This window comes from Orbicella franksi, chromosome 13 (assembly GCF_964199315.1).
Source record: "Orbicella franksi chromosome 13, jaOrbFran1.1, whole genome shotgun sequence".
NCBI classification, from domain to species: domain Eukaryota; kingdom Metazoa; phylum Cnidaria; class Anthozoa; order Scleractinia; family Merulinidae; genus Orbicella; species Orbicella franksi.
Window position 1 is genome coordinate 17031021 of NC_138157.1, and position 14356 is coordinate 17045376.

General features: G+C 37.1%; 1 protein-coding gene and 1 long non-coding RNA gene across 2 annotated transcripts; both read left to right on the forward strand.

The window, feature by feature from the left end:
• Positions 1-3274: 3274 nt before the first annotated feature.
• Positions 3275-5269, forward strand: LOC145466540 (uncharacterized). The gene is made up of 3 exons (XR_014041926.1): positions 3275-3414; positions 3779-3835; positions 5231-5269. It is a non-coding gene; the product is annotated as an uncharacterized LOC145466540 (long non-coding RNA).
• A 3716-nt stretch (positions 5270-8985) lies between these two features.
• LOC145466480 (uncharacterized) lies at positions 8986-13414 on the forward strand. Its single transcript, XM_081450203.1, has 4 exons — positions 8986-9022; positions 9600-9730; positions 9943-10278; positions 13058-13414. Exons 1-4 carry the CDS (start codon positions 9001-9003, stop codon positions 13412-13414), a joined length of 846 nt encoding a protein of 281 aa, XP_081306329.1. The 5' UTR covers positions 8986-9000.
• Positions 13415-14356: the final 942 nt, after the last annotated feature.

Consider the following 14356-nt stretch of genomic DNA (forward strand, 5'->3'; position numbering starts at 1 on the left):
TAACTTCATTGACAAAGTAAATTGAAATAAGAGAAAATTAATCACAAGCCACTTGCCCCTACATTTATGATGGATTAAGTATCTATACCTTCTTTGCACCTGGGATACGCGCCTCATTAAATCTTACTCGACCTGTGAAACACTAAAAACCTCGTCTACGTGATTCAATGTGACCGCTGTAATTTTAATGCTATAGATAACCCTAACCCCAAATCAGTAACCCTACATACGGTCGCAGAACACGTTCTTTCCTCTCCCAACCACAATACCAACGACATGCAAAACAGTAATCCCAATCGAAAACTATTTTCCAACAGATACTCAATCCGTAAGGCCAGGAAAGCTTTTTTAATTGTAAAAAGGAGAACAATTGATCCTGATGATCTTGACCTCCGCGGAGAAACATATTACTTAATTTCCCTTGATTTTTGATTTTTTATCGTATCTCTGTTTCATCAGTTTATTTTAACTTATCTTTAATTTACACCCTGTTAGTTAAGTTTGTTTTTACCATGCGAGACAGAGATTCCCTTTTATTTCTATTCGGTTAGGAACGCGAAGAACCTCTGCTCGACCGCTCGATTTTCTATTGTGGATGCGCGAGCTATGTCAGCATGTCAGATTTATCATGCTTTGTCACCTATTTTCGGTTCCATTGTGGTAAATGCTTGAATTCCAACTTTAGTACCGTTTACCGTTTATTTGTTAGAGAAACTTCAGAAATTTCATAAATTTTCACCATACGGACCGACCCTAAGCCGCTAAATAATGTATTTATTTTTTCCTGAGGTAAATTGGCTTGCAAATGGGTTTGTTTACGCAACTTTGTCATTGAAACTGTATTGAATTGGCTTACGGGCCGTCTACAAACCATCGTAAAAAATCTAACGAGTGAACGAGCAAGTTACTCAGATACTAGACAAAGAAAGATGTATTGAAGAACAGATTTATTTTGATATACTTTATGTTACTTGCATCCAGTTCACCAGTTAAATTCTCCAAAATTGTTTTTTCGGTGTGAAATTTCGTGCAAAGTTTGAAGTTATACTACAAGAACAATTCCTATCAGTCGTTGCGACTCACTCGAAATCAGACTTTTCTACTACCGTAAATTGAGTGGCAGAAAGTGAGAAAATCCGTTAAGTGTATTCCACAGATATTCTCTTAAATACAGAAACAATCGGAGAGGCAAACTCGACTGCAACTGACTTTTGTTTTGCTTAAAATTGTGTGGCGAGAGAAACACAGGAGACACAGTATTACGCGCCATTACAGCGCCGAGCTAGAATCAACCAAACAAACTGTCACAACTTCAAAATACTCAATTGAATTTACTTACAGTGACTTTCCTTGCCATTTAAAAGTGAATAGAGATAAACTTGCGTTGGTTAATTGTCGATGGAAGTGTAAAAAGGGCAAAGATTGACCATTACCACTAGTTCACTCACGAAAATTGACCAACACGACAATTTCACCTGCGCTGTTTCCCGCCGTTACCGTGACCGTGGTCAGAGATAGGAAAATCCGGACCGCGCTAAGAACCAATCAGATCGCAGGATTCGTTACCGTGCCCTCTTAGGAAAAAATAAATACCTATCTCATGATTTTTAGTTTTTTTAGAAGTTAGATCATTAGAAAAAGTGCTGATATAAATGTTTGTTTTGTTCAGTGCAGACCATCAGTCGCCTAGATAGCCAAAGCAAGTTCCAGATATTTACACTATTTTTCGGCGCGTCGCCATATTGGTGCACCACAGAGGTGCACAAACATGGCGTTTCCATACTGAGCTCTGTAAATTTCTGCGAAACAGTTCGACAAATATCTCCGATCTGGGAAAACGCACAAACCTAAAACTTGGAGAAGTGTCTTCCCTATCTATTTCCTGGAAGATCACAATTTCTTGACTTTATCCACTGAATGGTTTTCGTTTTATTTTATTTTTTTTTTTATTGCGTAACAGTGAAAACGATCTATAGAAAACAATCCAATTTCGCTTGATGACAGCATGGTCAACAATGTTTTCATTTTTTCTTGGAGACAGATGCTAAATTAAACTTTGAACTAAGTTGAACTGCATTCAACGGCCAAGCCATGCCACAGCACATTTTAATGCACAGGTATATAGCACGACCGTTTCTTTAAATCAAGCCGTTAAAGGTGCAACAACGGTAAGAAACATTAGTAGCAAGAGAGAAGATAAATAGATAATCTCGCTAAAATCTCAATTTTTCTGGGCTGACATTTTGCAGAAATAATTATTCCTGTATACAGATGGAATGTTTTCCATTTCTGAGTGAATATTTTTTTGTTGGCCGTATTTTTTAAGAAGTGATTTATTTTAAACAAGGATTCAATTATTTTTTGCTTATCGTTGAAAAAGACAAGAAGTGAGTCACACTGAAAGTAAGTGTGACGTCACATCATTCACGTTTAATTTAATGCCAAAGTCAAACTCTTGCGTGTGTTTAAATTCACAGTCCAGATGTCTCGGTCAGCAAAAGTTTGTTTCCTCAGTCGCTGTTCTTGAGTTGACAAAGTGTTCGTTTTCAAGCTGCGCTATGACAATGGTTTTCAAGACTTTCATTTAAATTAAAACATATAAAGGAGGATGCGTCTAGGACAACAACAACAACAACAACCATTTTATTTTGCATAATGCATAGAATATCACTCAGCAAAAGAATACATTAAACTTAAATAAACAAAAAAACTACTCAAAATAGTAAAAACTAAACGAACTGAGTAGTTACGAGAATTATTACGCTTTAAATCGGTTGTAGGAAAAATAAAGAAAAGAAGACGTAGAAAGAGAATGAGTTATTTTTTCTCCGCGAAATTTTTCAAGATTTAATGATATACACAAAAATGAGTCTTATATAACGTCTATTTAAAAACTTGAAATGCAAGACAGTATTTCGTGGTTGTAGAAATATGATTTTCCTTATGCGATGGAAAATCATACACGATGAAACTTTTTGAAACTGGATGAGGCTGTTTACTACATGGTCATAGTAGTCAAGATTTTTAAAGTGTATCACTATTTTACTTAACAGTCAAGAACAGTTCCTCAGAGCAAGTATTCGTCCCATTTCTCTTTTAAAATTTATACAGACATTTTAGAAATCATAAAAACAATATGAAGCTTTCCAATCACAAGTACAGTTCAATGTGTCAAAACGAACACAAACGTAATGCCTTTCAGAAAGGTATTTCGCTTCTGATATATACTTCACTTGATGACATGACAGTGACGTAAGAAGCAATATATGCGGTCAGTCAGTAGGGATTGTACAATTTTTATGACCGTGTTTCCATTTGTAATAAATTATTTTTGTTGCCTATATACTTGCTCTGATCAAGAATCAAACTCTTCACGGCTCAATTCTGACGTCACTCTGGCGGAAGTTTGTTCAGGTATACGGATTGTTTTGTTATTAACATTTCAGTATTCACGATACCAAAGCACAAAACAAATACTTAAAACTGCATAATTATGAAGAGTAAGATCGAAATTGGTTAAAGTAAACAAATTTCATTGTTGATTACTGTAACCTAGTCTCGATATTCAAATAACTTGACGTTTTGAAGTTAGCAAACCACACAAAGCCAAAAATCTCTTCTTTCATTGGATTAAACGAAGAATGATTGCGGCATTCAATTTTGGCAGAAGTGTCAGGACTAAACTCAAGTTATTCAAAACAATGGATTCGTGTTCAATGGCGAACTGAAAGGGACAAGATTCTATTTCGAGGTTCCAATCTGAAGAAAATGTTTCCAGGCGCGGACTTTGATGTATCCGTATCAAAGAACAAAAGACTTCAGGAAGTGTTTACAGGTAAGATCGGTGTCGCTCGTTTATTTTTCGTTTAAGTGCGTTTGCGTATCTTCTCTGAGTCAGTAAATGCCAGCTTGGTGAGCTGGTGTTCAAACAATTCATAATTCAATTAGTCATAAACACCGAACCAAAAGAACGATTTCACACTCTAACAAAAGAAGCTGAACCTTTGCATGCATTTCCTCGTGTGTTAAATTTCGTTTTCTACATGTCAACCGCGTTTAGCCTTGTTTTTAGTTTCCCTTTTCGTTTCTAAATTGACTACTTTTAGCGAGGCTTTTCCTCCCATTCAAAACAAGTTAACCTATAGTGATCAGACAGTATTATAATATAGATAGGACCCTGCGCGCGCTTTGATTGATCAAAAATCCATGTTTTATCAGAGTATAAAACATAGAGAAAGCGTGTTTTATTGTTTTTCGCCACATTATCTCTAGTCAACATTTTTGTTAGAGATGGCGGAAAGCATTTTCTTTGAAGAAATTTGTGATGGAGTTCTCTGCGAGGCAGCAAAAAGTTTTGAAGATGAGGCATATTAAATTGCGTCAGCTTGTCGATCTGTGTGCTTCGCTGTTTCTACTCGCGGCGTGTAAAATCTATGTCATAAAACAAATGAAGAAGCCTAAGCCGTGTATGACACTGTGAAAGGTAGCCTGCGGGTCGTTTTTTCTACATTTCCCTCGTGTTCTCAAGTGCCCGTCGTGTTTTATCACAGTGTAATACACGGCTTAGGCTTCTTTATTTGTTAAACACAAAATAACAATCCAATTTCGACTGATCACAGCATTGTCAACATTGTGTTCGGTTATTCTCGGAGTCAGATACCAAATTAAAGATTTAACTGAGTTGAACTGTATTCCACAGCAGATTTTGAGGTACATCAGTATATATTGAAAAATGCGCACACTATGTTGTTGACAACGGCCTTCGTTGACATTATCAGTGCAGTATTCGTCTCTAAATCAGAGCCATTTAAGTGATTCAAGCAAACGAATTGAAGGTCTATATGGACCGTGATGTCGTTTTTTCTATCTGAAAGCCATTGAGAAATATATAATTTTATACTCTCTGTATCTGATTTGTCTCATTAAATTTTTTAATAAGAAGAGAAACTTAATAACGAACGTCCAGCGTTTGCTGCATTTTTTCCATTGCGACAGAACAAAATTGAGATTTGGAAAAAAATTGATGGTCACAAGTGACTGCACTAGCGAGTTTCTGCGTTTGCGGCTAGATTGCGATCAGATTTTTAATGTGTGGATATTCTGATTAACCATTACTAATTTCCTCATGTACAGCGCAATAAGATGACTCGATATTAAGTGTTTTTTAGATCTGTTTTCAAATGTAAATCGAATGCAATTATACCATAAACAGTTTCCCTATGCCGTTAAGGGCGCAACAAAGGCAACACACTTTAGCAGGAATTGAAGAAAGCAGTTAATTAGATCATCTCTAAAATCCTAGGTTTCTGGGCTGACATTTGCAACGTAAGTATATGGAATGTTTTGCATTTTTGAGTTAATATTTTTGTTGGTCTTTATTTTAAATTAGCGATATTTGTTAAAGAACAAGGATTCAATGAGTTTTTTTCGTATCATTACAAAAAAGAAGAAGTGATCCATCGCTTTGGTTTGTTTGATATCGCGTTGCAGCAGGAGCTAAAGTAACAGAATAAAAACCTTTATCCTATTGGACAAATCCACGACTAAACAAACCGTTCTACATGAATAACGAATAACATTTTTTGTTAGAAAGATAAATAAGTGTACATAACAAATCCATTGTTTCACAAACTTGTTCTGACGAAAATTTACCTAAACAAACAAAGGAAGTAACAAACAGTGTGGTCAGTAAGTCAAGGAAAGAGAACTCCTCGGAGAATTTAGTTTCTTGCTTGGAGAATTTAACGATGTAAGTTTGCAATTCTATTGAATATTCGTAAATTTTCTCAAAGGTTTTAATGTTAAATCTAACATTAACTTCTCTGTTCCACTGTTTAGCTTTGTGTACAGACTCAGACGACTCAGAGGCTGAGTTTATTCAAAGGTAAATGATCTAGTGTTAACTGAGAAGCCTGCACTAATTTTTTTAAAAATAGTACGTCACCAGATTTAGAGAAAATGGAAAAAACTTTAAATTCGTACACCATAAACCATAGCCAGGGTAAACATACTGAAACATTAGATCACTCGATTGTGGGTAAATTAGTTGTCGAGTTCTCTCAACGACGGATACTTTAGCAGTATGAGATTTTAAATATATCAATAAGAGTAAAGTAATGTTTATAACTAGACTCATTTCAAATGTTTTAGGACTTTCTTTCAATATCTTAGGGGTCAGGTTATTATTTTCTGTAAAAAGAAAATATGTTTCCGTCATAAATATTTTTCCGTTGTAAATTCACTTCGTTACCTTATCGTTACCGTTCACATTTTTGCTGTCTTTAACAACACAGGTTGAATTGATCAATTGTACATTTTAACTGTTAGCAGAGAAATGACGTGTTTATTAACTGATAGCTGAGATCTGAGATCTTCAAAATTGATTCATAGGCTGAGAAATATTCTGAAAAATAAATTGAAAAAAACGTACCCCAGAGCCCTCATTGAGGCCTTAAAAATAGCGCGGACTGTATAAAACTACGATTCAATTACTTAGACACTCTCATTTTAGCCCGTAGAAAACGATCTAATCGCTAAGTACACTAAACTCAACAGATACAAAATTCGTAAGTTTGAGCGAAACTTCTGTGATAAACATTGCGTACACTTCAGTGAGCCAAGATTAACGACAAAGACGTTCTACTTCTATAATAAAACACTCATCTTAATTTTAACTTTGAAACAAGAACTGCACTTCCTTCAGGTTTTGACGATGTATTTCATTTTAGAAAAGATCAGACGTACGACAAACAGAAGGAATTTGATAATTACCCAGAGTCTGTAGTTGGACTTTAATTCATTTTAGAAGCACGTGTTAAAACCTTTTATTATTTCAGGACTTGACTTCGGAGTGTAAAAAAGAAGGGTTCTTTTTATTATCCGAATTTTTTGATTACAGCAAAGTTGCCTTTCGGCTGAAAAAAACTATAATGGAATTTTATCCAATAAACAAAGGAAAACAGGAACAACTGTGACTCGCACTCATTCGTTAAAAAAAGATCTATAAACAAATAAATTGCCTGAGCAAAACGTAAAATTATAACACGTGTTCTTATTGGGCAGAGAGCAGAAAGCAAACAGTTTTAGCGAATAGCTTTGCTTGTGAAAATGTACATTAGACTTTTGCTGTGTATGCCGTTTCACAAACTTGTTCTTACGCGAACCTCACACCGACAAACAAAGAAACAAAGTTTGCCTGACTAACAAAGAAGGAGTTCATTTTATTTCTGAACGGAGAGGCGAAAGGGCTATAAGTTTAAGATGTAAGTTGATTATTATTATTATTATTATTATTTTGATTCTTTCCTTTTTTGTAACATTGTTCAATCTAACACTCGTTCTTCTCTTCCCTGTTTAGCTTTTTGTTCCATTCAGACGGCACACTAGCAACGGCTGAGTTGCTTCAAAGGTAAGTGATTTCATTCATTGCACGTCTCGCTAGAGCAATCATGTTTCAGCTTTTAATTCATTTCTCCAAAACCAGCGTAATATAAATTATCAGTATCTTTTAGCTTTCGTCTTGGCGGAAAAAAGCAACACAAAAAATAAGATCAAACGAATGTTACAAGTTTCAAATGAACTTCTTTTTGCAGTTGCGTTCATCAGCCTAGTATCAACGCTTCTTAAAAGGTCGGTTTTGTTATTCGATACAAAATGGGAATAAAATCGCATCATGCAGTGACGCTACTTATATTTCAAGGTGAAACGCATCAGTTGACAAATCATTTGGCTGTGATATGTTCGTTGAACGATATGTCTTTTGTGCAAAAGAAAAATCTGTGTATAAAATCTATACCACTGAAGTCGTGTTTCCTTTCGACAATGTTATTATATAACAATGTTGTATCACTAGTGTTCATGGCTTTTAAAAAAAGTAACTACCAATATTTAGCAAAAGATCGGAGCAAGTGCTTAGCTCATCGTCGAATAATGAGTGTTTGATATTTGATCAAAGTACTCGAAAACAGAAATAGAGTTATAACTAATAAACAAATGCATGGGAAAATCGAAGTTTTCGTCACCGTGCACTTCTAAAAAGTGTTTTCCGATAGCAGAATACTTGTGTTCGGCAATGCGTTAATGAAGGTGTCGGGCTGTCTCCACGAGGTTACCTTTTAGTGTTGCCATTTTGCAATGTTACTCGTTCCTTAAAATCACTCGATTTGTAACGATTTGTGTTTAGAAAGTAAGTTAAATTAGAATTGTCTGGATTATTTGTACACGCTTTTACCATCAATGCTGTTGGGTTTCTAATTCAAAAAGGATCCTTACAAAAAAAGAAAGTGTAACGGGATAAAAATGTAAGCCTTTTCGTCATTGTTGAGTTTGTAAATGTTGGATAAGGACTTATTGACAGCATTGGGGCGCTTTTTCAGATATACTTGTAACCTTGTTCATTCACGCGACGAGAGAAGGCCACCAATGAGCTGACAGTGTGGCACATATATTTCAATAGTAAATAAATGACTAAAAAAAAGGTTCTAAGACCGTGTTAAATTTGTCCAAGCGTCATAAAGGCAAAGAAAATGAAAGACGTCCCAACGCCTTAAAGCAAGGATTTGAACAAAAGCTTCAAAAATTCACAGAAGCGAAGATTATCGCCGTCTGCTCATTAAACATATTAGTGCCGTTGTCTTTTTTTTTTTTTTTTTTTTTGAAAACGTTCTAGGCAAAGGTCTAAATCATCTTTACCTGCATTTTCAAGGAACCTGTTACTCAAAAATGGAGAAAGTTGGCTCGTTGTCGTTGTTTTGGAAAAGTACTTTTGGTCCACAACACGTACACAGTTCTAAAACACGATTTAACGTGAAACTTGCCAACACAAAACAAATTGACATTAATGTCAGATTCCGCGTAATTGGTCAGGCTAGACATGATCTGACCAGTGAGAGTGCTTAACGTTTGCACGCAATTTGCTAGTAAACGTGTTTCAACATGAATCTCCATTTGTCGGTTAACAAGATAAAATAATACACTGATAGCAGTATCATTTTCATTAAGATGATTGCTGCCACAGTGGAAGGTAGGAACTTAATCGACTAAGCTGTACAGTCTTTTTGTTTTTGTTTTTGTTTTTGTTTTTTTTTTGCCTTTCCTGGGTTAGTTATCACTAAAACGAATCAAAGAATTATTTCTTTCTAGCGTAATTCTTACTTTTTCTTTTACAACTTCATTGAAGTTAATGCTGCAAAGTCTCTCATGGACTTCCGAATACTTCACTCCTGTATCGCTGAACGAAAAGCAACACGGAACCAAACTGAGCGCTCATAACAGCTAAAGCAGCTCTCGACAGTCACCAGTACTCAGCATCTCTTGTGCTATAAAAACCAATAATATAAATGTAGGCGTCATGGTTTTATTTTGTTATTGGCGATTAGATTAAGAACTTTATTCATTTTCATGGCCTCCAGCAGAGTAAAATCATTTCTGCGCTAATTTTCAAGCACATGATATTAACTCAGAACGATCAAAAGGGAAAATGTAGGAAAACTCTGAAACAGTGGAATAACTGACTAAAGAAGTTTTCCAGAAGGCACAGGATAAACTCTAAGTGTCACCGTGACCATTCTTGTTTACTTTTCTGACATTTATCTCTACAGGCTTAATGATATTAAAGGGAAACCCTCGTACAGAGAACTTGCTGATCATGTTGTTCCTACTTCTTTTTGTGTTGATAACCTTGGCCTCTGCGACCGCCAGTAATGTCAGCAGCAAACCATGTGACAACAATGTGAGTAGCTCCCTCTTTTTTGTGCGAATTAAAATAAAGGGGGGGAAAAAGACAGATAAGAAAAACGAGAATAGTGATGATATTATCGCTTCTAAACAGCGATAATTGCTGTTGACTAAATACACGAAGACTTAAATCAAGGCTCTTCCTGTCACTTTATCATAGCTGGGACCTTCACAGAACTCAAGGTGTTGATCTTTCTTCTGACACAGGTCTCAATGTGTTACGGTGGACAACCAGGTACAAATGGCATCCCCGGTATGCATGGCATGCCGGGTACCCCTGGGGCACCTGGCCGTAATGGATGTGACGGAGCCAAAGGAGACCAGGGCAGCCCGGGGAAGACTGGGTCCCAAGGACCATCCGGTGCGGAAGGAAAGAAAGGAGATAAAGGAGAGTCTGGAGCTCAGGGCCCCGCCGGCCAAAAGGGACAGCGAGGGGAGAAAGGTGAGAGTGGAACTTCAGGATCGCCTCAGCTTTCCTCCCACATGAACTGGAAAGAATGCACCTGGAAAAAGGGCGAGGGCAAAGACTCAGGTGTGATCCAGGCAAGTCATTCACGGCATGAGTGTATAATATATTCAACAAAGTTCTGTCATTTGTCATTACTAAAACTATGGGATAAAAGTTAATCGTTGAACAGGGCGGAAGCTGTAGGCTTTTGTTGATCGTGCTACCCTAATTTTTGGCATAATCTAGCAAATCGACCATAACTTTTAGCCTTAATCTATATTTAGCACTGCTAGCATAACTTTGACTGTTCTGCCTTCACGAAGTGATGTAATTTCGTTTTAGATATACGTCTTTTAACTTGTTCTGTTTTTAAAACTTCTGTTACTGTAATCGTCGGGTCGCCTTGTTCTTGTTCTTTGGCCTCGTGATACTAATCTGTAGTGAGCTGTCTGAGCATAATGATCTCAGATGGCGTCCTCGTCGTCGATCTCAGCACTTCCCAAGTTCCAGTTCATATGGTTCAGCAGCTAGTAATGTCGTAGAGAGAGCTTCAATCTCCTGAGAGCGTTTATTGAAACCGTCATTAAGAGCGAATTAACCGAATTTATACCCCCAGCGTAGTACAACTGTACAAGGGCGGGGGGGGGGGGGGGGGAAGAAGGTTTGAAGGAACCCTTCTCATAGATTTCCGTTCTGTTAAGGCACAAAGAAATACATTTACATAGATTAGATAGCCCTGAGCTTGCTCTACAAAGTGACACCATTTTTGTTGATTATGACGTTATTTGACCCGCCATCTTGGATCCGCTATCTTGGATTTCACTTAAAAAGTCAAGAAATAACGGAAATTAAAGTGGCTCAAAGCAGTTTTCTGGGTGTTTTTTTAGATTTATAGAACTAGGTGCGATTTTTCAGGCTTGGAAATGTGTTGTTTTGAATGGCTCTGCAATTCTTTTAAGGTAACTCTCTACTGTACCTTTCATTGTGTTTAAGTCATAGATTAAGGTTGCACTGTTCTGTGGCATAGCAACAAACTTAACCCAATTTTTACCATCAATTGCATCTGACCAAGTCGGTGACCACAATTTGTTTTTTCTAAAAATCTTTTCGTTACTCATAGAAGAAGAAACAGGGAAATTATAAAAAAAATCTGTAGAGTAGTTTTTGCTTAAATTAAAAAAAAAAAAATGGAAATTTCCAAGTTGGAGAACTTCCACTCCACAATTTTTTTTACAATTTCGCACATGCATTCTGGTTTTGCTGTTGAATAATTTTTTGCATTAAAAAATTAGGGTCACCGGATTAGTTTTTGAGATATTAGCTTCGTGGTTAAGGACTTTTTTGCGCCCGATCTATACGCGCAAATTAAAATCTCGACTTCGCAAGATCGGCCCTTGCGCAAGCGTGAAGGTGGTCAGTAAAGCCCGCAATTCCACGCGGACAGATCAATGGATCCGCGAATAGTGTTTTTTTTTTTCGCTGTTGTCGTTAGCAGCATAAGCGGTAGAAGAGGAGTTCCATAAATACCCGCAGGTGAGACTGGCCAAGTAGAAAGAACGAAGAAAACCTGCAGACTAGTTTCTTGCTGTTTTTTTTAGAATGATATGGCCGGCGCGATCGATCGCAACATCAACATCACAATTTTCGTTTACGTTCCAGCACAAAGGTTAAAAGAATGTTTTTCCTTTGAAATTGCCTGAAGGATGGATGTTCTCGAAGGTATAGATAACTGATAACGCAAACATCTTACTAATCTTCTTGGAAACAAAGTTTTACGAAGTAGGCCTCGCGCCGCCATGTTTGTTTTGATTTTTGCAAACTTTAAACAATAATGGGATGAGGTTTTTGTGATATCCAGAATAATCAAGGTCGAGGTAAGGGTTATCAGCCGAAGCCGAAGGCTTTTTCTGGATATCACGAAAGCCGAATCTAATAGTTGTCTTATTATACACCGAACAAAAAAAAAAATGGAAGTCATGTTTTTGCTTCCTCACTTAAACGGCAACCAACACAAAGCGCTCGAACTTTACATGATTACCCTTAGAAATCATGCACCGCGGTCATACATGACATGATTACCCGTGACCTGGAGTGTCCTTAACATGATTATTGTATCATCTGCAGCTAGATGACGTCTCAGGCGCTGATTTCGAAAATTCACCGTACGCTTTCGGCCAATCAGAAAAGAGATAGTGAGTTCAATGTATGATAATACATCTAATCTCGCGACCCCTCGGGTGATAGCGTGATGCCTGGTGCTGAAGTGCCCGCTAGAGTCTAGGCGCCTCACGGAAATATTACTGTTTTGAGCCGCCTTAATATACAATCAAGTCAGGATGCTTAGAAATGTAGAAAACGGCGGTTTCCATCGGTGCTATTCCTTCTTTTATCTTATTCGCCCTTTTCTGTCTTTATTTTGCTTAAAAACCAAGTAGCATAATTTTGGTGCTAGGAGCATAATTTAGAGAAACGAGCATAAATCGAGCATAATTTCCAAAAATTTTGAGCAGTGTTAGGAGCATAATATGCCAGTTTTACGAGCACAATCGACAAAAGCCTAGAAGCTGCGTACTTTGATTATTATTTTCTTTGACCCATGCAGCCCTCACCTGAAAGGGTAAATGTCCTATGTACTCTGGAATGGGTAGCATTTCATTGACAATGTCGAGTCTAGTTTTATTAGCAAGATTTTCAACTGACCCTTCTCTCCCCAAGTTAGAGAAATGAAGTGTCTTATGAAGCTCATATATATTTTTTGACAAATTGATATTACTGATTAGTTTATTCTACAACAGTCCTACTTGTTTCTCGTCCCTTTGTTGCTTGAAGTGATTTTCTAATTTCACTGAGATTGATTAATTTGATTAACTGCAGAACTGTGAATTTATGAAGAACTTCACCGACACTGCCCTCCATGTCTACTTTGCTGGCAACCTCAGGATTTATAATTGTGACCGCTGCTGTAGTCGTTGGTATTTCACCTTCAATGGCACCGAGTGCAGCTCTCCTGGCTCCATTGACGGTGCGTTCTACATGAAAACCGGCAAGAACCACGATCTTCATCGTCACCGCCATATTGAAGGTCACTGTAATAACATCCACAAGGGAAAGGTGCGAGTGGGATTCTGGGTTGGAAGTTGCAACACTGGCCACAAGAATGCTGACGCTTACACAGGCTGGGCGACAATATCCCGGATCTTCATTGAAGAGGTTCCAAAAGCTCAGCAGTAAGCACGTTACACGTGATGATTCACTGGACTCTCTAGGCAAACCATGATATACTAAGGATAGAATGTTGCACTGCTGTAGTTTTATAAGAGTTCATATCAAAAGATTTGAAACAGTTGTATCAGTTGAGCAATAAAGTCCAGGAACATTATGAAAAAGACGTCTCTTTTTATAGTCAACTTACGAATTTCTAACACGAATTAAACTATAGAGTATGCGAACAAATTTCATTAATTAAGTGCGACTGAAACATTTGGAAATATACGCCAATACAAAATGTTACATATCAATATATAAATTTTCTTTCTGGTAACCCAGAATTGAACCCTTTCGTTCAGTTGTGGAGTTAAGTTCAAAGTGTGATCACCTGCGTTTTTGTCAACTGAAAACTGGTGTGATGTCACATCATTCAAGTTTAATTTAAAGCCAAAGTCAAACTCCCGCGTGTCTTTAAATTCACAGCCCAGATGTCTTGGTCAGCAAAAGTTTGTTTCCTTAGTCGCTGTTGTTGAGTACAGTTCAATGTGTTAACTGAAAAAGAACATAAGTGTAATACCTTTTAGAAAGTTGTTTCGCTTTTGATATATACTTGATGACTTTCACTTGTAAGCACCACCAGAGAGCAAGCAGTCTAAGGGATTAGAATTGTAGGCAGTTATTTGCAGGTCATGTGGTTGGCTGTCGGTCAATGAAAAGGAAGAGAAAATGCATGGAATGATAACAAGATATCATGGAAGGGTAGTTCTTTTTTTTATCGTTTTCACCACGCCCATTAAATTTTCCTTGTTCTGTCCAATCCGCAAAATGAGAGGAGTACATATTCCATAATCTCCACAAATGTTTTCTTAAAGGTTTTCTAATAATTTGATTTCCAACCGAGAGATTTCCCGAAATGTCTGAGAGATGACCTCAAAACCTAATACATTTGAAATGTGCACCATTCCA